At 39.8% G+C, this 25,412-nt stretch overlaps 1 protein-coding gene across 3 annotated transcripts in view; it reads left to right on the top strand.

The window, feature by feature from the left end:
* The window catches only part of LOC102461834 (secretory phospholipase A2 receptor), a 191,163-nt gene that overhangs the window by 18,419 nt on the left and 147,332 nt on the right, over positions 1 to 25,412 (top strand). For 2 of the 3 annotated variants that reach the window (XM_075933483.1, XM_006111649.4), the window contains exons 5-13: positions 2,697 to 2,810; positions 3,865 to 4,008; positions 4,265 to 4,453; positions 5,660 to 5,817; positions 7,405 to 7,512; positions 18,657 to 18,769; positions 22,030 to 22,199; positions 24,411 to 24,613; positions 24,897 to 25,042. In XM_075933483.1, coding sequence (XP_075789598.1) covers positions 2,697 to 2,810; positions 3,865 to 4,008; positions 4,265 to 4,453; positions 5,660 to 5,817; positions 7,405 to 7,512; positions 18,657 to 18,769; positions 22,030 to 22,199; positions 24,411 to 24,613; positions 24,897 to 25,042 — 1,345 coding nt within the window. Of the gene's footprint in view, positions 1 to 2,696; positions 2,811 to 3,864; positions 4,009 to 4,264; positions 4,454 to 5,659; positions 5,818 to 7,404; positions 7,513 to 18,656; positions 18,770 to 22,029; positions 22,200 to 24,410; positions 24,614 to 24,896; positions 25,043 to 25,412 lie in introns of those variants that run through there. The other variant, XM_075933486.1, reaches the window with a different exon arrangement.

Here is a 25,412-nt window from a genome sequence, read left to right as displayed (position 1 = left end):
ACAAATGAAATTTATTAGTATGTAGCAAATCCTGGCAATGTAGCAAATTGCCAAGCAGTTTGACAGATATTGGTTGGTTAAAATTGAGATGCACAGGAAAAAAGGAAGCCAAGGATGCAGCAGTCACTGGACCTCCTTGGCCATGGGAGACTACTTTGGAAGCAACCTCCAGTGCTCATTCAATGCTCATTCAGTGTCAGAAACAAACATAAGCTAAAGTGGAGTGACTTCTAAACATTCTGAAACAAGGGTTGGATCTAGGACTTTGGGAGCAAGAGAAGGTAGCTGGATTTAGTAATAGAAGAAGGACTCAGAGGGTACATCTAGACTACATGCCTCTGTCGCCAGAGGCATGTAGATTAGGCTACCAGGCATAGGAAAATGAAGCGGCGATTTAAATAATTGCCACTTCATTTAAATTTACATGGCTGCCGCGCTGAGCTGATCAGCTGTTTGTCGGCTCAGCGCGGTAGTCTGGACGCGTGGGTGTCGATATCAAAGGCATTTGTCGACCACCCAGGTATGCCTCCTGGGATGAGGTTTACCTGCGTGGTCGACAAATGCCTTTGATATTGACACCCGCGCGTCCAGACTACCGCGCTGAGCCGACAAACAGCTGATCGGCTCAGCGCGGCAGCCATGTAAATTTAAATGAAGCGGTGATTATTTAAATCACCGCTTCATTTTCCTATGCCTGGTAGCCTAATCTAGATGCCTCTGGCGACAGAGGCATGTAGTCTAGACGTACCCTTAGGTGTAAAATCAGAAAATGGCTTGCTACCATGAGATATGTGAAAAGATATGCTATTTTGTGTGCATATTTTCACTGTGGGTGGCCATCCCACACTGGCTGAGCCCAGAAACAGGTTGGTAAAGATGGGGTTGTGGCGCAAATTGGAAGAGAACCTAAAGGAGCATCTTGATGTTTGCTTGATCGGTGCCAGACACAACCCAGCTAACAGAAGTCAGTTGATATGGATTTAGGAAACTGTGGCATGCACTGGAATTTCAGCCCTATTCGTGTGATTATAGGAACTAATTGTAGTGACATGGGAGCCAGATGGATAGTTTATACTATCATCAGTTGTTTACTGGTTTGGTGGAGGCTGGTTTGAAAGTGATACCATGGTTCCACTAGGAATGTTAAATGTCGGTTAATTGAATAGTCGATTAACCTCATGAATTCTTATTGGTTACTCAACTATTCTATAGTCCTCGGGGGGGGGCGGGCGGCAGCCCAGTGATTCCGGCCCCCTCTTGAGGAGCCCCCTGCCACTCCATGCTGCTGCCTTTGATATAGAGCCATTTTAAAAACCATCTCCCCTCACAGACTGGCTACCTATTGCCCCCTCTGCTGCCTCTGGTATTTGATTCGGTACAAAGGAAAATAGAGCAGATTGTGTCCAATGCCCAGCTAATAGCCAAGCAACAAACAATTGTGGATGATATTGATGAGGAATGGTTGGCTGTAGCAGAAGAGATGAGCTTGCATGCCCTGGTTCCTACTTTAAGCCTAATATTGGTGGCGGTTCAAATAATTACAACTACTGTGGTCTTAGGCACGTGTTGCTGGATAATAAACTTTTAAAAAAGCACAGAAAGACAGGAATATGCAGATGAAATGAATGCTAATATAAAACAGACAGAAGCAGGGGGATATAGCTGAGAACTGATCTGAAATGAGTGATTAATACACGGAAGGAGGCCTCATTTTTTGAAAAATATAATTTGGAGGCAAACAGATCATTAGGCTAAAAAGACAGAAAGTCTGGGCCAGCCAAGATAACAGGGAAGACAACCAGGTAGCCACAGACAAGATAAGGATGGACAAGATAAGATAGGAATGCAGAAAGGTGGCAAAGAAGAGGTCAGGATAGATAATGTCAGGATAGGGCAAAGTAACGAAGCCAATAAAAAAATGTGTGATTCAGTGTATAGTAAATGCAGTTATGTATAAATATATATATACACGCACAGAGATTGAGAGAGAGAGAGAGTTTCTATGTACACTGCATCTATCCTCATTACATTTTAACCTGATCAACTTAGCATACCATTGCTGCATATGCCAATTAAAGATATAGATTAGTGACAAAGTCTGGAGTCAAACTGAGTTCTTGGGAAGCCAAGTGGAAAGAGGTCTTGGAGGGAATCTCAACAATTATCACATTCAGTATAGAATGTGGCTAACAGGAAACTCTCTGAAATTCATATTGCAGCAGGGCTTGAAATGTTTACAGTTTGCAGGTGAAGGCACTGAATATTTTATACATAATTGGCCTTAAAATCATATTTTATTCATAATGATGAAGAAAAAGCTGAAACAGGATGGAATGTGAAGAAATCGTGTTATTGTTGACATGGATATTGTGAGTTCTAAGAGCAATAACACTGAATGATACTGCAGGAGACAGTTTTGCATACTTTGCACTTCTTGAACTTTGGTCTATTTGTATTTTATGAGTAAGAAATCATGTTATCCCTGCACTGTGACTGGCTGAGTTAAGTTCTCTGGTAGTATGATACTGATTAGTAATGAAATAGAACATTTTCAAGAGCAAAGATTAAATGCTAGTGACATTCCTAAGCCTTCTGGGGGCTTGTTTTAAGTTTTGCTTTTTTATCATCATGAGAGCTCAGAATAGCATAGCTGCATCTGAAATGTTCAACTCATTTTATATGTTTTTCTATTTCAGAGAAGTTAAGCACCAAAGAAATTCTGCTATGGACAGGCCTAAATAGACTGGATGAATGTGCTGGCTGGCAGTGGTCAGATGGGGCACCATTGGCATTTGTGAACTGGAGATCAAGTACATAATGTTCCTCTTTAACCATATTAGTGCACTGTAATTATATGCGCTCCATAACTGAGATTTGTAAGGGAACTGGCCTTTTTTGCATTTTCGTTTGGAAGCATATTCAAAATTCCAGTGACGTAGATGAGAGTTTAGTGAATTGGACTTATTAAAGGGTATTTTAAATACATTCTATTGGGTATTTGGACTGATTAGTTTCACATTAATATGACATCCTCTGTGACAAGCCTCATCCCATCTTTCAAGGCTATTAATTTCCACAGAAAATGGACATAGAACTTTTCAGGTATTTTATGGGATAGCTCTCGGTGAGCAAACATGCAACAACAAATATAGATTGTGCTGTTAGGGTTGCCGGGTGTCCGGTATTGACCCAGACAGTCCGGTATTTTTGACTCCTGTCCAGTAAGAAAACTTCAGAAAATACTGGACACCTAAAAATGTCTGGTATTTTGGGGGTTTTTTTCCTTGCCAAGAGGTGAAAATACCAGACACCTGGCAACTCTACGATACACTCAGCAACTGGGCCCAGCCCCTGGACCCCCTCCCAGGCGGGAGCCCTATCCCACCGGGGTTGGGTTGGGAGGCGCTGGGGCAGGCAGGATAAAGGGCCTACCCGTGGTAAGGTGGAGGGGTGGGTTCCCAAGTGGCCCAGTAGATAGGGCTCCCACCTGGGGAGGACAGTGTCACAGGTTCAAGTCCCAGGTCAGGAGGCATTGGGGCAGGCAGGATAAAGGACCTACCCACAGTAAGGTGGCCCAGCAGATAGGGCTCCCACCTGGGGAGGACAGGGCTACAGGCTCAAGTCCTGGGTCACCCAGGTCAGGTCAGATCCCCCACTTACCTGGTGCTGTTCAGCCACCCATTTCCTGTGAATTCAATCATTTCCTCTGCATCACCCACTTCTGAGCAATAAAACTTGTTCTACTTTACTCGGGGGCTTGTTGTTTGTCACTGTGATAAAACCTGTAGACAACTATAAGCTTGTTTTGCAAGTCAAAAGTAAACTGTGGTTAATTTACCTTTTTAAAAAAAATTTTGTTTGCAGATCTCACTGATAGCCCACCTGAAGAAAATCACTGTATGGTGTTTAATTCAAAGGTGCAGTATGACTGGCAAAGTTACAAGTGTGAATCTAGATTGCCTTATGGATGCAAAAAATATGGAAGTAGTGCTGAGTATGAAACATTTGGTAAGTCTTTCAATGGTAATAGTTCATTTGATGGATTTTTTTTTGGTTTTTACAGTAAAATCATCTATATTTAGCATTTGTATTTTGATACTTATTACTGTTGATATGCTCTGGTTTTACCTTGTAGTTTTGGATGGTTTTATACTTCTTCTTTTGAAAATTAAAAAATAGCTGTGACTTTTTTTATTAAAACAATAGAGTATAGCCTAAAATTAATTTTGTGTGACATTTTCTTATATTTTATTATTTAATTAAGATTCATGGAAGTATCATCCTACCAACTGTAATCCTGGCTGGTATTCCTATAACCTCAACTGCTACAAACTTCACAAAGAGGAAAAGAGCTGGAATGAGGCCCACCTCTCTTGCCAGACTGATAATAGCAGCCTTATTAGTATAACTTCCTTGGCAGAACTGGAGTTACTTATTAACTTTCTAGAACAAGGTGAGTGCTGGAGATTTAATTTAAACTGTTACTTTTAATAGCCAAATTATTTTTGATTCATTAAGTTCTTTTAATGATAGCTTTCCCAATGACTCAGGCATAATTATTTGTCTTGTACAGACATATGATAGAGTAAGAACTTATGATGCCTGCTCCCTCTAGGATCCTCGCAACAATGAAATATATATCTCGTCTGCTACCCCAATGAACACAGTTGAAATTATGTTAAAAAAAAAGTAGGTGTATGAAGATAGCAAAGGGCTATATTCTCCCCTTGATGCAAAAGAAGAGCACTAAACCCTTTGGTAAGGCTTCAGAAAACACTGTTCCTCTAAGAAGTGGGACTAGCATCAGAGTCTGAAGGTCAAGTGACATGGCCAGTAATTCTAGCAAAAAGTAAAGATATCTTGTACAAAAAACATCCTGTTACCATAAATCTTGGTATAGTCTAGCTTCTGAGCAAGTCCTGAATAAACCCTTTGCAGTCTTATTCTTGACCTTCTCATTTTACTATTGGCTTGGTGCCTGCAAACTGCTCTGAAGCATCTATAGAGTAAAATTCCAGGCTTGTCGGTCTGAAGCGATGAGTGAGCGTGTACTGTGCTTACAATACCATCCGTTTCAATCATCACTGGAATTTATGGTCTGTTGCTGCCCAATTCTTAAGTCCTCAGGAATTTTTGCATCTATTTTTTATACTTTACAAATTACATCTGTATGGCAGCATGGGGTTTTACGTAATTCAATAATAATCCCTGTGCAAAAGCTATGGAGTGAGAACTGCTGCTCAAAGTAATGTGTCTGATACTTTTTTCCTCTCTCAGTTGGAGCCTACAGTGGCTCTTCCTAAGATGTCATGTCCCCTCACCCCAGACATGTAGAGCAGAATTCCCATTAATTCCCAGGTGCAGAGAGTAAGTGGAAAAGGATACTTACTCCATAGTCAACTTTCTTTTCTATACCATGTTTTCTCCTTCTTGTATGATCATTTGCAGACCATAACATCACATTACTTGACAGGCATATTTTTTATAAAGTGAAACAGAAATATATCCCTAGAGTAAATTTTCAAAAAGTTTGTGTAATTAATTTTTCAAAACTAAAAAGAGGACATTGACTGAAATCCTACATTTTTAAAAGGCGCTATTATATAGAAATAATTGGCTTTTATTTCTGCTTCATCTAAATCTAAAATATCTTTTTCAGAAAATGTGACTGAAACATGGATTGGCTTGAACAGTAATAAAAACCTCATTATTTTTCAATGGTCTGATGGCTCCTTAGTAACCTTCACTAACTGGCATAAGCAAGAACCAAATATCTTTCAGAAAACAAGTCAACTTTGTGTCTCAGCAGAAGGATCTGTAAGTTTTCTTTTCTCCTTTCCTTTAAAACTAAAGTTATGTTAATCAATCTTGGTCGTGATCATTGTTAGGCTTTTTAATATGCTTATATCTTTCCATCTCCAACCACCTTTATGATGTCGCCTGTTGGTGCTTTGACTCTGAGTCTTGAAAAGTATAATGATGCACAAACAAAACAAAGAATGAATTACAGCCATTGGGTCTCATCCTTAACAAGAAGTGGAACAAATGCAATGTTTGCCAAATGGAAAAGGACAAAAACCAGGGGGAAGGAGGTTTTATTCCAGTGAAGAGAAAATAATTTAAAATCCATATAAAGTGCATCTTGATTCACTGTGTTTAGGTTATTGACTTTAAAAGCTCTGAATGAATATTTTTATACAGTACGCTGGTTTCATGTTGCTCTCAGTTCTCAGCATTTATAACAGTTTATGGAACATCTGGTAAAAATATCCATTAGGGAACAGAACAGACTCTGTAGTCCGGGTCCCACTCCTACTCCCACTCCAGCTCACTGGAAGTTTTGCCATTGTTTTTAGTGGCAGCAGGATTGAGTCCCAAATCTAATGGAGATTTTCAGAATGGGAGCAATAGGCATACATTTAAAAAAAAGAGGTAAATTACAATTCCTACTAGCCAAACAAGAATACCTAAAAACATTTGCCAGTATTTTATCTGGCCAAAGGATAATTCAATAAAGCTCTAACCCACTAATAAACTCGTTCCTTCATACCATACAACACCATTTTCAGGTTTTACCATAAAGTATGTTTTTGCCAAAGAATACACTACTTTGCACAAAATCTAGTCCCTGTAATCATGGGCAACCCTGCAGTCCTGCAACCCTTCCTCATGCAATCCTTACTGATGGGAGTAATCCAGCAGAAACCAAGCATTGCTCTTGGTAACTGAACACTGGAAGATCAGGCCTAATATCTTGGAGCTGAAGACAATATTTATTTAAATTATAATTGAGATACACGTAGGCATTTGCCATTCCTTTTGCACAGGTATAAATGACTATATTAAGAGACAGAGGCACAAGATTTAATATTTAGAACATTCATTTTGTGCATGTCAAATAGTTTAAAATGCCAAAGGAGACAGTCCCACAAACTTTCTTGCTTGAATAAAGATTATATGTGTGAAAAAGAATTAATAGCCCAAGACTGCATGGTAGGTAAGAAACATCTATGAAATGATTCTGAGAGAGGCTAGCAACAGACAGGCCCAGCCCTAGGACAAGGTGAGTAAGGCAAATGACTTGGGCCCCGTGCCCCTGAGTATTCACCATCCACCAGCCCGGTGCCCCACTCTCAGCATCCTGCCTTGGGCCCTGCAAGCCCTTTGGCCAGGCCTGGCAACAGAAACTTCTATTGACTTCAGTCAGTTAAAGGGTATTTCATTTTCACATTCAACAGACACATCTGTCTTGCCTTTGTTAATGGGAAGACTAAACACAGTAAATGAGTGAGGGGAATTTGACTGTCTCTCACCCAAAAATCTGTAAGCAAAAAAAGAAACTATTTAATCATGTATGTGTGTGTTTGATTTAGTATTTTATTTCTTTGGTTGTTTTTTTACTAGGCAGGACGCTGGAAAGTTAAAAATTGTGAGGATAAATATTTTTACATTTGTAAAAGAGAAGGATGGTTTGAAAATGTCACGTCCAAGGAGGAATCAGGCTGTCAAGAGGTGAGGAGTTTGCTTAATGCTTTTTTTTTTTTTTTTTTTTTACTTTATAAAATGTGATATAAACACTTGCATATTTGCATATAACTAATATGTTTACTTTTTCACATTACAAATATACTTGAGTTTGCCTAGGAAAATTTAATTCCTACTGTTGGCTTTAAAAAAGTATAAACCAAAGATTAATGTAAGATTTGCAAGTGCTCCTTTTATGGATCATTGCCTTGTCCGTGGTGGTGACCCAAGTTCCTATTTCTTTCTAGATCAAAAGTCAAAATGCTCTTGCAGACCATCTGTGCAAATAATAATCTGTGCCCCACCTCACAGATGGTTTTCATAGTTTCAAGTGGAATGTCAGGGTGAAAAACAATCAATTTCTTTGATATGGAGAATGAACTTTTACACTCAGTCTGACATTCCTTTCACTTTCGTAAAACAAATGGAAAAACATGGAGCTATCCAAATAGGAGGAAATAATAGGAATTCAAGCTTTTTTAAATGTGTGGTCCAGCGGTAAAACTTCTGTTTTTGCTGCTAATTTTTTCATCAGACACAATATAAAGAAACATTCTGAGATCAGTGGAGTTTGGTGTCTTTGAAAATTGCTCAAACACTATAGAAAAGTTTAATAAAAGCTTTTTAAATAGAAATGTTCGTCCTTGCTTTAGTTGCAAAGCAGTATTGCAGCACAATGTAATGCCCCCCTCTGTTGTGGGAGGGGGAGATTTCCTTCTGATATTTAATTAACACAGCTATGAGTAGAAGTCAAGAAACACAACAAATTCAATTTAAAATGGAGAAGGGACCAAGCTAAAAAGTTAGGCTCTAGATCCAATTTTCTCCCAAATTCAGTTCACTTAAGACCTGGGATTTCTATTCAGATCAGTATGGAGATACTTTCTGTGATATTTTGATCCAGATGTGGATCAAAATAAAAATTTCCCCAAATTTAGGGTGCTTGGGCCAATTTCCATTCTGAGGTACATCAAGTAAAAATTCTCAGGTGTTTTGTCATTCTGAAATGTGTTTTATGAGTACTATTACAAATTAAGTTTAAATATATGATCACACAACAATTCTGAGTTGTTTCATTCTTGTGCTCAAACGTAGAAAATGGTATTATTATGATACTCAGATATCTGTAGTTAATTATATAAAGTCATTGCACTGACAGAATTGTTACAGATAACTTTTTCTTTCAAATACACTACTCCTTCACTACAGCTCTTAAGCATAGGCTGTTGTTAAAATTCATGCTATTTAGTAGGAATATGTCATTCTTTATATTTTATAAAGCTGCAAGCACAGTAAAGACCTCATCAAAATTGAGCATATGCAACTTTTCTCTCCCTTTCTAATGAATAATATTTTTTTAGCTAAATTCTGTAGCATCTACACAGGTAATACTCCTATTGAAGATAAATGAAGGAGATAGAAAGACACTTCTACTACATTACTCTGCTCTATAGTAATACTCAAGTGAATTTTCCTGGGACCCTGATCTAACCTGGTCTTTTAGTATCACAGATGCTAACATCTCTCCAGCCTCTAACTCTTGAAATCATCCCTTTCTGGGATCACAGAGTCCAAAAAATTATATAAGTCCAACTCCTCCCTCCCCCAAAAAAGGAGTTTTTAGCCCAATCGAGGGCCCCCAAGATCTCACAGTCTTACTTCAGGGCTTACAATAGCTTTAATCTCCTTATCTCAAGCGGGGAAAGGTTTATACCATGGATGGAGAAGCTAAGGTCCGGGGACTTGATACAGCCCTCGGCTTGCCTGGATCTGGCCCCCGAGGCTCAGGGCTTCCTCACCCCCAGCAGGGGAGCCTGTGTTGGTGCTCCAGCCCCACCCATCACCCTCCTGTAGGGCAAAATCTATTAGTTGGAACCCTACCAGGCTTTGGTGTGTGAGGGGAATGTAGGGAGTGTCTTTCTCCTTCTCAGGCAGGGGCCACTTCAGTGAGCATTTGGTGTGTGTTTTGTTTGTTTGTTTTTGCTTCTCACTTGTGTGTGACTCCTGACTGATTTTTTTGTAGGTCAGCAGCCCCCAACCCAAACAAGGTTCCCCATCTCTGGTTTATACCATCCTGATGGTGGTCCTGAGAGCCTGGGTTCCCCTGCCATTCTATCCCCTTTTCCAGAGATGGGCAAAATAAAACAGAGTGGCCGGATCTGGTCCACCAAGCATTTCTCTCCGGCACGCCCAGCTGACTAGCAGAGCATGCATACTTCCAGCCAGTAGAATAGTAATAGAGAGGTAGCCGTGTTAGTCTGATCTTGGTAAAACAACAGGAAAAACTATGTAGCATTTTAAAGACCAACAAGATGGTTTAATAGGCGATGAGCTTTCGTGGGCCAGTCCCACTTCCTCAGATCATATTCTGGAACAGAATTGGCATGACCATATATACCAAAGGAATACAATGAAAAAAGTGTTCGCTTTTTTCATTGTGTTCCTTTGGTATATATAGTCATGCCAATTCAATTCTGTTCCAGAATATGATCTGAGGAAGTGGGTCTGGCCCACGAAAGCTCATCGCCTATTAAACCATCTTGTTAGTCTTTAAAGTGCTACATAGTTTTTCCTGTTGTTTTTCCAGCCAGTAGCGTGTGTTCTGCTGCCCCTCCCCTCCACCTTGTTCTGTTCCTCGCCGAGCTTCTCCCAGGATTCTCTTGCTAGCTGCGCAGAGCTGGGTGGAGGGAAGTGCTGAAGTCAGAGTGTCCCTCTGCCTCTGTACCCCATCTCAACAGAACAGGGGTTGGGGAGGAAGGGAGACACAGCAGGGCTGCTCCAATCTGAAGCATGGATTGTAAGTGACTCAGAGGAGTGCCTGTCTTAAGAGTCAGTTCACTGTTCTAAGATTTCTCTCTCTCTCTTACACACACACCCACACACACGCGCCTGGACAGAGCAGGACAGCTTTCCATTTCTTAAAGAGGCAGTGCATGGCATCTCTTAGAAACTAACCCAGCAGCAGTCAGCACACACCCCCTGTGTCACTATCACACACACCCTGTCTGTGCCACAATGTCTCTGTGCCCCCACACACACAGTCATTGTGACACACAGAATGCCACACACACACTCCTGTCTCTGTGCCACACACACACTCAATCTGTGTCACAAAGTCTGTCTCACACACAGTGTGTCTCTTTCACACTCACTCTCTCTCCCTCCTTAGCTCTCAGCCCCACCCCTTCCACCTGCAGGTCCACCCCTTCCAGTGGCCTGAAGCCAGTCCATGACCACGTACCAAAATTCAAGAAGGTCCCCTCCTAGTCCCAGAACTGCTCCTTCTATCCCAGTATTGGGTTTGTATACCCCACCAGATTCACATTTTTCTTCAGAAAGCTATTCTTAATTTTGCTCCCACTCTCCTTTGTTCCTCATTGGGATGAACAGAGGCAGTTTTATGGGACCAACCCGTTAATGAGAGATGCTGAGTTCTCTCAACTCAATGCTACTTGAAGGCATTCAATTATTGCAAGAGGCAGGGAAGTGCTTCCCAGCATCATAACTCACATGTGTGATTTATAGGTTATAAGTAGCGGAATGTATTGTGGGAGTTACCTTTTCAGGGTAAATGTACTCTGTTTTTCATCCTGTAGTGTAAAACATGCTCAAGCTTAGTATAGTTCCTTGATTTCTAAGGGTTTATTAATTTTTAATTTGATAGAAGTGGTTGTGTGCATTTGAACAAAAGTAGTAAGTTAAAATTTTATTTTGGACTTGTTTTCTTTTTTCTATCTATCGTATATGAGTTGGTTAAGTGTATTTTGTATCCCCAAACTAAAGTTGTTTTTTATTAGCATAGCTGGCATCATGTCATAGAAAATTCTTCTTGTTGTTAACTTTTTTCTTGATTTCCCTTTATGTGCCATTCTAGTTTTACTTATTTTCCTTTTCTTTGTCATTATTGATGTATATTAACTAACTATAGGTAAATTCTGGTGGCTTGTCTCACATCTGATTTTTAATTCATTATGCCCCTTATTTTTCTCTCAAGGATTTTTAGCCCAGGCATGTTTGTCTTTATGAAGCTTTCTAGTCTTATCTGTTTTACTAAGGTTTTTATCTTCTGTTGATTTTATTACTTGTTCCTCAGACCAAGTAATATTTCTGATTTTTACAGCACATCCTTAGCCAAAAATTGCAGAAATCACTATTTTTCCTCTTCTCTCAACTCACCATGAGATATGTGACTCTTTTTTAAACTTTTATTTGCTAATTCAGCTATTAGTTTTCCTAATCTATTGTCTATTAATAGGCAGCAAATGTCTGAAACAAAGTTCAGCTTTCTATGGCAGTCTGACCAATAATTAAAACAATGATTTTTAAGAACCTTTCTTAAAGCAGTTTCTGGTAGGAGTTCTGGAGCTGTCAGGGTATGTCTACACTGCAAAGTTAATTCGAACTAACGGACGTTAGTTCAAATTAACTTTGATAGGCGCTACACTAGCGCTCCGCTAGTTCGAACTTAATTCGAACTAGCGGAGCGCTTAGTTCGAACTAGGTAAACCTCATTCTACGAGGACTAAGCCTAGTTCGAACTTACTAGTTCGAATTAAGGGGTGTGTAGCCCCTTAATTCGAACTAGTGGGAGGCTAGCCCTCCCCAGCTTTCCCTGGTGGCCACTCTGGCCAACACCAGGGAAACTTGTATGCCCCCCTTCCAGCCCCGGACCTCTTAAAGGGGCACGGGCTGGCTACGGTGCCCGTGCCAGGTGCAAGCCTGCCAGCACACAGCTAGCAGACCCTGCACCTGGCACGGCTCGAGCCAGCCACCCGATGTCCCCCAGTCCTCCCCCTCTTCCCGGGACCAAGCTGGCGGCTCCCGGGAGCTTGCCCGGGACCGCAAGAGGCGGGCACCCGCCTGGTCTAGTGCGGACATCGTGGACCTCGTCCACGACGTCCGCACTAGGCACAGGAAAGTGGCCATCTAGGGCAGGAGAGCTGCCAGCCTGGCCACCCAGGAGCAGGTGTGCATGAAAATCAAGGTGGTCCACTGAGACCCCCGACCCTGAGCCCTGAGCTTACAATGGCCGTACTGGGTCAGACCAAAGGTCCATCTAGCCCAGTAGCCTGTCTGCCGACAGCGGCCAACCGTAGGGACCCTGGAGGGGATGGACCGAGACAGTGACCAAGCCATTTGTCTCGTGCCATCCCTCTCCAGCCTTCCACAAACTTTGGGCAGGGACACCACTCCTACCCCCTGGCTAATACCACTCCATTGACCCAACCTCCATCACTTTATCTCACTTCTCTTTAAACTCTGTTCTAGTTCTAGCCTTCACAGCCTCCTGCAGCAAGGAGTTCCACAGGTTGACTCTTTGCTTTGTGAAGAACAACTTTCTCTTACTAGTTTGAAGCCTGCTACCCATTCCTTTCCTTTGGTGTCCTCTAGTCCTTCTATTATGGGAACTAATGAAGAACTTTTCTGTATGCACCCTCTCCACCCCACTTATGCTTTTATAGACCTCTATCCTATCCCCCCTCAGTCTCCTCTTTTCTAAGCTGAGAAGTCCCAGTCTCTTTAGCCTCTCTTCATATGGGACCTGTTCCAAACCTTTGATCATTGTAGTTGCCCTCCCCTCTCCCACCCTCTCTCTTCCCCTCTCCCACCTCCTTTTCCCAGTCTCCCCGAGTTTTGTTCAATAAAGAGAGATTCTATTTTTGACCACACGTTTTCTTTATTTTGTACATCAGGAAGGGGGGGCTAGGGAAGGGTAAGTGGAAGGAGGTGAGGGAGGAATGGGGTACGAGCCAGGACTGCTGTGCAAGCAGGGCACCCCTGAGAACTGTCTGTCCTAGGTGGGGGTCGGGTCCCTTTAAGCACAGCCCTCGGCTAGCCTGAGACAGCAGCTCCACGCTTTAAGTCCTCATCTGATGCCCTGCCGGCACTGCTTCCGGCCATCCTTAACCCCGGTTCAGGGTCCACTTAATGTGGACATGCTAGTTCGAATTAGCAAAACACTAATTCGAACTAGTTTTTTAGTCTGGATCCGTTAGTTCGAATTAGCTTAGTTTGAATTAACTAATTCGAACTAAGTTAGTTCGAATTAGCGCTGTAGTGTAGACATACCCTCAGTTACTTGTTGGAAGAGATAGGTGAGAGGCAAAATGAGAGAGGTAATGCATGTATTGGACCAACTTCTGTTAGTGTGAGAGAGAGAAGTTTTTGAGAAGTTGGTTCAGTCAAACATATTATTTCACCCACCTTATCTCTCTAATATCCTGGGACTAACACAGCTACAACAGCATATCATATGCATATCATCATGAGCAGTTATGGTCCTTGGTAATGTAATTGACATGTTCAGAACTACTCTAGTATAGCATTAAAATAGGCATTTTTCTTATTTGCTTCTTGGCACTTGTGGTTAAAAGGGCCCATCTCCCTGGTATTCATATTATTAATGTTACCATGCCTGCAGAAAATAACACAGAAAAGAAGGAGATGTATTAAGGGCCAGAATGGCAAGTACAATTGATGAACAAAAATTATATAGAGAGACAAAGTGGGAGAGATAATATCTCTTATTGGACCAATTTCTGTTGGTGACAGAGGCAAGCTCTACAGCTGACACGTAGCTCTTCAGGTATGAGGAAATATACTCAGTCTCACAGTTTAATACAAAATGGAACAGAGTGTTTAGCATAAATAATTAACATATATTTTAGGAGATTGTTTAAGGTTAAGTGACCTGTTAACACCCCTCCAGTCATGAGGAGGTAGGGTGAAATAATGGAAAGAAGGGGGCAGAGGTAGTTTGGGAGAAGTGTAAGTGAGTTATAATTTGTTGTAATGTACTATTATTGTTAGTGTCTAGCAAAGTTATGAATTTAAGCTCCCAAGATCGTTAATCTGTGGGTGAACATTTCTCACAAAACTTTCACTCTGTAACTGATACTTCAGTCCTTAATCTCTAAGGAAATCTGCAAAACACTGCAAAAATGTGCTTCATATGGAAGCAATTCTATATCCCTAATCATTTATGTTGCCTTTCTCTGTACTTTTTCCAAGTCTAATAAATCTTTTTAAGATGGAGAAAGCAGAATTTCATGCAGTATTCAAGTTGTGGTGTACAATAGACATGTGCAGTGTCATTGTGACATTCTCTATCTTATTATCTGTCCCCTTCCTAATAGTTCCTAACATTTTTTAAATTTTTTTGACTGCCATTGAATGTAGAGTGGATGTTTTCAGAAAACTGTCCACAGACACTCCAAGATCTTTCTTGAGTGGTAACATTTAGACCCCATCATTTTGTTTGTATAATTGGTATTATGTTTTCCAGTGTGAAGTGCTTTGCACTTGTCAGCATTGCATTTCTACAGCTATTTTGTTACTTAGTGACCCAGTTTTGTGAGATCCCTTTGTAACTCTTCACAATCAGCTTTGGACTTAGCCATCTTGAGTAATGTTCTACTGTCTACAAATTGTGCCATGTCACTGTTTATCCCCTTTTTCAGATCATTTATGAATATGTTGAACTGTGCCAGTCCCAGTACCACTCTCCATTTGTGAAAGCTGATCATTTATTCTTACCCTTGTTTACTATCTTTTGCTCAGGTACTAATCCTTTAGAGGTCCTTCCCGCTTATCCCATGATTGCTTTCTTTGTTTAAGAGCCTTTGGTGTAGAAGTTTGTGAAAAGCTTCTGAAAGTCCAACTGCACCATATCAACTGATCACACTTGTCCATGTGCTTGTTGATACCCTCAAAGTATTTTAGTAGATTGGTGAGGCATGACTTCCCTTTACAAAAGCTGTGTCAACTCTTCCCCTATATGAACATCTTGGATGAGGAAATTAGACCTGTGTAATAGCTTTAATGTGCATCATTGTTTTTATCCTGTGCTTATTGGCATTTTTAAAAAATAACTGAAGAAAATTAAACATATTGCTGTATTTGAAAACAAAGCAAGAAAATTATATGAGGTAAATAACAAGGAGGATGATTTTTTTTAATCAAAGATCAGCATTGGAGCCATTTTTAGTATTAAGTAAACATTGCACCTTCAATTTAAAATAATAATAATACAGCTGCAACATATAATACTATGATAACGTATAATCTGGGCTGATGCACAGCTGTGTTCCCAGTTCTTCAGTCTGGATTGTCCATTTACATTGCTTCCCTGTGGCTTGGTCTACAGAAGGAGTTTAGGTCACATTTAGCCAAATAAGGTCAGTTAAACAATAAGAGCTACTACTCTTGGTCTGCTCTCACACAGCCTCCAGCATGTAAGTTACTCACTGTTATATAGGATGAGTGCTATAGACAGTCACCCTTTAATTACACTGTAGAACAACACCAGCAAATTCCCAGGCCCAGCCATTCCCCAGAAATGTATGTCTTGTACTGCCCACTCCCTCCTGGATAATATAATCACATATAAAGCTCTCCATTTTATTAATAGAAAATGAGACGATGCACAAATCTTGTTATCCCAAATGGAGTTTCCTAAATGCTACAGTCCAAAGAGACAGGTTTATAACAATAAGACAAATAAATCAACTACAGAAAGATTTCAAGTGACCACAAGTAATAAGACATAAAAGTCAGAAATGGGTACAAAAAAAAGTAAAACACAACTAATGCCTAATTTAATATAGTAAGGGTATGTCTACACAGCAGTGTTATTTAGGAATAACTGATGTTATTAAAAAAACAACATAGTGCATGTCTACACTACAAGCAGTTATTTTGACATAATGGCAAAATAATGTCAAGCTGAAGGACTTTTTACTCCGACTCTTGTAACCCTCATTTTACGAGGAGTAAGGGAAGTCAGAGGAAGAGTGTTCTTTCTCGGAATTCCTGCTGTATAGACAGCGCCAAAAGCCAAAATAAGCTACTTCTACTTAAGCTACACAATTGACGTAGCTCAAACTGGGCAGGCAAGGGCTACTCGCTCCATTCCCCATTCAGGAGGCTTCTCTCCCATCCTCAGCTGTGAAGACTGAAAGCAAAGAATTCATTTAAATGCTCTGCAATGACCTTATTGTCCTTGAGTGCTCCTTTAGCATCTTGATCGTCCAGTGGCCCCACTAGTTGATTAGCAGGATTCCTGCTTGTTTCCGTACTTAAAAAATAATAATTTTTTTTGCTACTACTTTTTGAGCTTTTGATTAGCTGTTCTTCAAATTCCTTTTTGGCCTTCCTAATTATAATTTTACACGTCATTTGACAGACTTTATGCTCTTTTCTATTTCCCTCACTAGGATTTACATTACACTTTTTAAACAATGCCTTTTTATCTCTTGCTGCTTCTTTTACTTGGTTGTTAAGTTAGAGTGGCACTTCTTTGGTTCTCTTACTGTACTTTTTAAATTTGGGATATACATTAAAATTGAGCCTCTATTATGGTGTCTTTAAAAAGTTTCCATGCAGCTTGCAGGGATTTTACTTTTGTCACTATACCTTTTAATTCCTGTTTAAACAACCTCCTTATTTTTGTGTAGTTCCCCTTTCTGAAATTAAGTACCACAGTGCTGGGCTGCTTTGGTGTTTTTCCCGCCACAGGGATGTTACATTTAATTATATTAAGGTTAATATTTCCAGCTATATTCACCTCTTGGGCCAAATCCGGTGATCCACTTAGGATTAAATCAAGAATTGCCTTTCCTCTTGTGGGTTCCAGAAGTTGTTGTAAGAAGCAGTCATTTAAAGATTTGTCCTTGAAATATTTGTTATAAATTACAACCACTCCAACCCAGAAAAGCAGACAAATAATATAAGATGGTCAAAATACCCCACATATGAGCATCCATAAACTCACACCACTCCCTGCAGAAAAAACAAGTGTGAGTCATCCTCGCCATCATCACCAGTTGTCATCTTCCTGGCTTCTCCACAGGTACACTGGCCAGAATCAGAGGTGACTTACGGTTTTGTGGGGTTCTGAGCCAGAGCAAGTGGGGTCCCCTCCTTGCCCCTTTCACCTGCAATCCCTTTTCCCCTGGTGCTCTTGCAAAAGAGTGAGGTTGGAGCAAGGGGGCTTGCCCTGCTCCCTGGAAGGAATGCTGGGCAGGCTTTGCAGGGCAAGGTCCCCGCACCCTGGCCCTGCTCTCCCAGCAGGTGCTCCAAGTAAATGGAGCAGGCCATTTTGCTGAGGCCCCATTTGCCTCTGTGGCTAATCTGCCACTGGCCAAGATACAGTTTTTGTCCTTTTTGCGTAATGCATATTCAGTAGGAGTTTCAGACCCTTTTCCTTATCTGTATTTCCTCACTCTGCTAATGTAGGGGCACCTTTCTCCCTTTCAAGTTACTGGGCCTTTTACCTAAAGCTCATTAATATATCAATTAGTTACTATTGCATTTTGTTGTTGGATATCTGCTGATGTTCCTAATTTAAATTATCTGAAGTTGGTATAAACTGGCATGTTATGGTTAGCTGTTTGCAGTTCAGTCATACTTGTTTATTACAGTATTCTGTCTTATGATATGGTGATGTTTTATGGTCTAGGATTACTCCTGGTTAGCTATTAAAGCTAAGGACTTTTGGGACTTAGATCTTGATTAGTTTAGCTAATCTATTGTTTGAAAGGCTTGAGGCTTGTCAGTTTATTGTATTAATGCCTTGATTTATATCTATGCTTTACCTTGCAAATACTTACACCTACAAGCTACAAATCAAAGATCATAAAATAAACTTTTCATGTAATATTTGTCATGTGTAATAGATTTATATTCTCAGTTTTTGATTCTGTCAAATGGGAATACATCTATTTACCTACCTGCTGAGACACAACAGTCCCTTTTTTTAAAAAATGAATATTGGTATTTTACTTATTATTAGCTTCTTGTTTTTACAAAGCAGAGTCAGTGATATCAGCCATATTTCAATAAGTAATCCTTTCCTTTCTTGTATATGTATTCATTTTAAAGTAGATGAAAAATAACTCCCATTTATGAGCTGAATATTTCATCACATGATGGCAGGAACTTGAGGGCTACTGAAAGCCCAGACTGTCAGTCAGGTATGGCCACAAGAACTCCAGAACAGCAAAAAGGAAAGGAGTACGTAGGATAACATTCGTGGTGGTTACATAGAAAGTCAAAACATGGGTCGTTTGCTTGACAACCAAACCAACTGTGCATATTTATTATATATATAAATAACCCTTATTTTTTTTAAGGGATGGGAGAGACATGGTGGATATTGTTACAAAATCGACAATACCCCTCGAAGTTTTGAACATGCTTCCAGTGGCTATTACTGTCCTCCTTCACTTGTAACAGTAACAAACAGGTAGTTAATCGTATTAGATAGTTCAAAGATATTCTTAACAAATGTTATTCTAATTATAAAAAAGCATAGAGAAAAATGTTAGTATTTATAAATAATACCACACAAATTAATGACTGACTAAAATCAAATGTTCGTTTTGTCATTGTTTCCTTGCTAAGTCAGGTTTAAATTTGGTAGAGTGCAATTACTGATCTAGTTGATATGAACACTTACTTATTCAAGCATGCAATACTTCAGATATTTTAATGTCTTATACACAGATTTATGGAGTGTTCAGCATAGGAAGCTTTCTTTAATGGTGTACTTGGTCATAGTGCTAATAAATTGAAATACATCTAGACTTTATTTGCTAAACTTTATGAAAGGCTCTTAAACATAAAACAATTATCATTTTGTTACATTATTTTCTGTTAGTTTTGCATTTACTATGATCTTTTAGCAATTCAAAAAAGAAAAATATTGATATGAAAAATATTTAAATTCTCCATCTCCTCTTTTTTTCTCCTCTCTATAGTCTAACTCCAGCAGCAGGCTTTCCTAGTTGTAGATACCTACATGCCTGGATTTGTTATGAATTAGTTCTATTTTATATACTGTTAGGATCCAATACTGCCCCTTTTCTATACGCTCCTACTAAGTCTATGACAAATGAACCAAAAATAGTTATTTTATGCATATTCTTATCTATAATGCACTTATTACATGACTCTTTAGGAAGAAATTATTGGTTTATATTATAAATTATCAGAATATGTGGGCATTTTTTCCACAATAAATTGCAAGGTTTTTGTTGAAAAAAATCAAAATCCAAAATACTTCACTTCAGAAATGCCACCATACTGCTTCCCAGTGTGGAGTAGTGGTTTTAATTCTTGAAGTCCCCCAAGTTTCCATACTCCTCTATAGGCTAAATGCCTTGATCAGACTCCTGTGAAGAACTAGGCATCATTTTTAGATGAAAGCATTTTTGCCTTTAGGATTTTTTTTTTTTTTTTTTTACAAAATAAAGAGAAAAATTTCCATTGAAACAGTTTATCAATTGGAACATTTTATTTTCATTTAAGCAATTGTTTTTTTAAAAAAAATCCGAGAAATTAGATTTTATCAGCCCTACTTTCTGTGTAGCCAGTGGAGAAAGCTGGGGGAGGGGGGGAGTTGATAATTTTCAATCAGTGACAAAGTTGTATTAGTGTTGATACACTCCTGGCTAGTGATGCATAGGTGCCAATGTTGTAAAAGGGTTTTTTAGCTTGTCAAAATGGATTATTTTATTATAAATGCATTATTTTGGATTCCATCCAAAATTAGCTGTGTGGAAAAGTTGGGGAAAATGCCAGTTTTAACAGAGCTTGTGAGCACCCCTGCTTCATGGAAACATTTAGGGAGTCTGAGGAAGAATTGCCTGATGGGACACCATTTTTCATGTTCTAACCCAGTATCCAATTCTTTTCTGTTATTTTATACTGTAGGAGCAATAAAATGATCAATTTTATATGAGTTCATTAGGCTGCCAAAAGATGCAGTTGGGTAACCGATCTCTAAAGTTGACCCATGGAATTGATTTATTCAGTACCACAACTAGGCCCTTTAGCACTAGGGGAAAGCAAGCATATTTGTGCCCCCTACCATTTTTATTATTTTTCCCCTCAGAGGCAATTTGGGGGAGGAGACATGGGATCACATGCCCCCTGATTTCTTGGTTGTGTCCTCCCTACTCCCAGACAGGGTGGACCACCATGGTGACTCAGGGTGGAGTTGGAGCTATGCAGGGCTTTGTGTGTCATTTCCATTTCCACCCCATTTTTCCAGTCTTACATCCTTGTGCCCTGTGTGGTTTCCTGCTCACCCTGCTATGGTTTCATACAATTCTTGGAAATGTGGGTCACCAGTCCCTGCTATTGTGTCTCCTTTTTTGCTCCTCTCTGTGCAATTGCTACCATTACTTCTCTATGGATGAATTACACATGGACACATACCTGCGTTACTGGAAACTGAGATTGCTTTGCAGGGTAGATCTGTAAAGCCCTGATCCTAATTACTCTGGCCCCACTCCAACAAAACACTGAACTATAGTCTTGACTTTAACAGAACTACTCTTGTTTAAAATTAAGCACATTTTTCAGTGCTTTGCTAGACTAGGACTGGAGTGCATGGCACCAAACGGGATCAATCTCTAAATAAGTAATGTTCAAATATAAGGAAATATTTTATTAACCTTTTTATTTGATCATTATTTACATACATGAACTTTCTGTACAAATATTAACAAAGCTTACTCATATCCTGCATTTGTTACCATTGAGAGACCTCTTTGTGTTTGGTCAACCTCTTCTCTTCTGTCTATTTATCTTTTCAAAATTGAAAAATGTTAACTAGACATTAGAAATCTACTTGATCCTGGATGTGGAGGAATAGGGAATTGTATGCATATAGGGTAAGAATGTCCCATCATAATACTATTCCGGAGAAAAATAATAAATATAAATTCTCAAGATAGCTAAGGTTAGGCTATCCACAGAATCCCTAGCCATTCTAAAGCAGGTTATTGAATGCAGGTGGGAGGCAAGAACCATTTATAACACAGTTTCTATTAGCATCCAAATGTGAGCTTGCTCATTTTTTGGAAAAGAATAGATTCCCCCAACACCAGTGGCAGGGGGGAATAAAGTATGAGAAATCACATCAGTTGAAAAAATGACAGCAACATCAGGTTCAAGAGAATAATTCAGTAGGATGGATTTAAAAATCCAGGAGTTAGATTGATGGAGATTTTTCTTGCTAGGACAGTGATTCCCTATATTGTCTCCAGTACTCAATGAATGTCTTAGTAGAATGGTGATGCATGTGAATACAAAGGAATGATCCTGCAGTTGCTGAACCTCTACAATTCTACAACTGTTATTAGCATCAATGGGCATAGAGGTTATATAGCATCTCACTGGAGGCACTGGTGCAAAAACTGTTCATTACTACACATTATCATTGTTTCAGATACTGGATTCCTGGAGTACTGTATTGCACTAGCTGTGAAAGCAGTAATTAACAGGGAGTTTTCTTTATTGTTTCAATTCTTGGTCCTGATGTGACACCTACAACCACTGGAGGGTCCAAATGAAATGCTGAAAAAACATGGTTGTGACAAGTAGATGTCTTTGAATATTTCTCTCTTGTTCATTCAAAATATTTCATGAGAATTATTCACTGAAGTGTGAATTCAGGTATCTTATTCTAACAAAATATTTATCTTGACCTTTTTAAAGATTTGAACAAGCTTTTATCAACAGTATGATTCGTAGAATGGTAGAAACTGATAACACCTATTTTTGGATAGCCCTACAAGACCTTAACAATACAGGAGAATACTCCTGGCTTACTACAGAGGGGAAGAATCAGCCTGTAAGCTATACAAACTGGAACAAGTATCAGCCAAGTGAGTAATGTATTATAGAGATAAAAGGCAACTTCTCATTAAATTCTATTGTCTACCACTATGTTTTTGAGCCAGGATTATTTTGCCACCCTTTTTACATCGCCAACATCACTTTCCCCTCTTCACTCTGCCCAAGGGATGTGTAGTATTAGGCTCACTTTGAAACAGACTGTAACTTTACAGTCTGCCCTGAGGAAGGGATGGCACATAATAGCACCTCCCCATGAGCAAAGTACTGTCCACTGTGCACCCAGACAGGTAATCTGGCCAGCTGGGAAGGTGTGGTTGTGACCAAGAAACCTCCTACACTCAGCTCAATCTCTGCCCTTTTGCTCACAGTCAGCGGTATCAGGCAAATAGCCTCTGCTTTCCCTCCCCTGTGTGACTGTAATAATGTAGCCATTTACTTCCAGTCTCAACCATTCCATGGAGTCTCAGGGTCACATCACAATCATTTCAGACCTATATTCATTTTCAAGTCCTTCTTTCTCACTCCTCAGCCTACTGGAGCTCCAAGTGCTCTGGGGGAAGCACACCCCACTTAGGGGAGCTTCTTGTCCTTCTAGGTCCCTGGAGTTTTTCCTTTAGTCATCTATGGCATTTGTCAGGAGTTTTAGTGTACCTACAAGCTTGGGCCTCCACCAGGGATGTGGAGGATCTCCCAACAAAAGAAAATGTCCCAATTTTTATTCAGCAGTTCACAATTCAAAAATGTGCACTTGGTCCAATGAAATGGAAAAAAGGTGACTTAAGATTAATTTTTGGAAATGAGAACAAAGCCTTAACTGATTGGCAGTATTTTCCTGTTCCCTTTTCTAAACACTATAGTGTTGATAATCATTGTTCCTAGTGATTGACAGCAGAGCAAATTGTTTTTGAATAAAATAAAAATGTAAATATTTTGTAGACAATAATAATAATATAAAAAATGTCCCAAGATTTTTATTTTTTTTTTAAGTCCCTTGAGTTACCTTAAAAAGAGGCCTGGATTTTGAAGAATCTGAATACCCATTCTTTGAAACTGTGGCCACTTCAAGGAGTCTCAGATTTAGGGATATAAGCAAGTTGTCATGTAGTCAACTACTGGACTACTCGCATTACCCCCCACCCCTCAGAGGCATCACGGGGGGAGGAGCAGGAGGCGGTTCCACACAGCACAGTCAAGGCTGTGCTGCCTGTCCCTCCTCCCCCCATGCTGCTGCCTCTGATAGAGGCAGCAGTGTGCGTGTGGGGGGGGGGAGAGGCAGGGGAGGCTTCCACGAAGTAGCCTTTGCCCGCAGAGCAGCCTCTGTCCGTAGTGGGATCCCCCGCAGACAGAGGCTGCTGGCATGAAGCAGCCCCTGTCTGTGGTGGCCTGGACTGGACATGGGCACAGGCTACTAGACCCAGTGCGAGCCAGGACTGAGCAAGCCTGAATCAATCCCAGCTCGTGCTGGGTTTGGGAGATATCCCCACTGTGGGCTCTGCAGTTTAAATGTAGTAGGAGCCAGGTTGCCTGCCCACTCAGCTCTTACTACATTTAAACTGCAGAGCCACGTGGGGGTAGCTCTTGGACCTGGTGCGAGCCAAGACTGAGATCCTTTCCTTATCAACTAGTCATGTAGTCGATAAAAACTCTCTTGACTACGTGATTAGTGAAATACCCACTTCTTAACATCCCTACTCAGATTAGGCATGTAAAAACTGAGGCACTCAATTACTTGTCATACTTGGAAAATTTTGGACCCTCTTTGTTTCTAGGTTGCATGCTGCAAAAATACCTTGATTAATCACATTCTCTTTCCCTCCATTTATCAAAGAATCCATTGTCATAATCCTCTATTTTACCAGCTGAATCCATCCAAAATAGAACAATAAACTGATCACTGAACAAAAAACCCACTGCTTTTATAAACTCACCAAACCTATACGCTCCTGTCTTGGCAGCTGATGTCAATGAAATACTCACTCCATAATGAGTTCTCAGTGTTATCATATTGTTGTTCAAAGAGTAAAACCTACAGTTGGATGATTATTTAACTGACTGTCCAATAAAAGATTTTACATCAGCCACCTTGAGTTTTATTAGGGAAAATGGTTTAAATCTTCTTTCATTTTATACCTTAGGGTACCTCAGAAAAAGGTGCCCACTACTAATTCATAAAACTATCTCCTGGTTGAGCATATAATGTTTTGTTCTGATATTAAATATTCTTGTTTTCCTTTCCTTAGGCCATTCTGGAGGATGTGTTGTTATTCGCAGAGGGCAACCTCTTGGTTACTGGGAAGTGAAAAACTGTAGAAGCTTCAAAGCTATGTCATTGTGTAAGCAAAAAATGGACTCATATGAAGAAAATCAGCCTAATTTTGAAGAACCTTCAGATGCATGTTATCCTGGGTGGGAATCAGATTCTAACCTGCTCAACTGCTACAAGGTAAAGCAGGGTTACCTAAATCTCTTGATTTGTACCAGGTTTTTACCTCCTTTTCCTGACATTGCTTAAAGAAAATTTAAATTCATTTAAATTTGAAATTCTACATTTTCTAAAAGCATTTCAAAGTTAATGAAAGCCAATAAAAGATTAGTGTCAGACACAGACCTGGCAAAATGCCTTTTATGGCAAGGGCATGATGCACTTTTTAAATAAAATCATGTGTATTACCAACCCCAAATTAATTTTGTTCTTAAATTTGTGGTGATACTTACCTTATATGCAGGTATTTCACTATGAGAAAGTTTTGAAGAAAAGAACATGGGATGAAGCAGAGGAATTATGCCAAGATCTTGGAGCACATCTTGCCAGCTTTACCCATGTGTATGAAGAGGATTTTTTGAACACATTTTTAAACAAAATATTTGATAGGTAAATATGTATTTATAATGTTTAATATAATCAAATATTTGTTTAAACAAAAAAAAAACAAACTGTGCCTCTGCAGCCTCATTAGCAGTGATCAATAACTGATGTAAATTTCCCTCACTCACTGAAGTGAACTTGGAAATGAATTTGTTCTCCCAAAAGAATCACAACAGCAAATTCGAATATGATTTCTTTTAAAGATCAGATTTATCTGTGCCAGGGCTGCCACAACTCTCACCATAGTCCACTGCTTTTCATTAAATTCATATGCTCCATGGCAGGGTAGCCTGTTATTAATCTTAATTTATTTTTAGAGGGTCTGTGCCATCTCCTATTGATGTCCATCGGAGTGTTGCCATTGACTTAAATGAGA

Source organism: Pelodiscus sinensis, chromosome 7 (genome assembly GCF_049634645.1).
Source record: "Pelodiscus sinensis isolate JC-2024 chromosome 7, ASM4963464v1, whole genome shotgun sequence".
NCBI lineage: Eukaryota > Metazoa > Chordata > Testudines > Trionychidae > Pelodiscus > Pelodiscus sinensis.
Note: the sequence above shows the minus strand (reverse complement) of the source record. Positions and strands in the feature narration are given on the sequence as shown.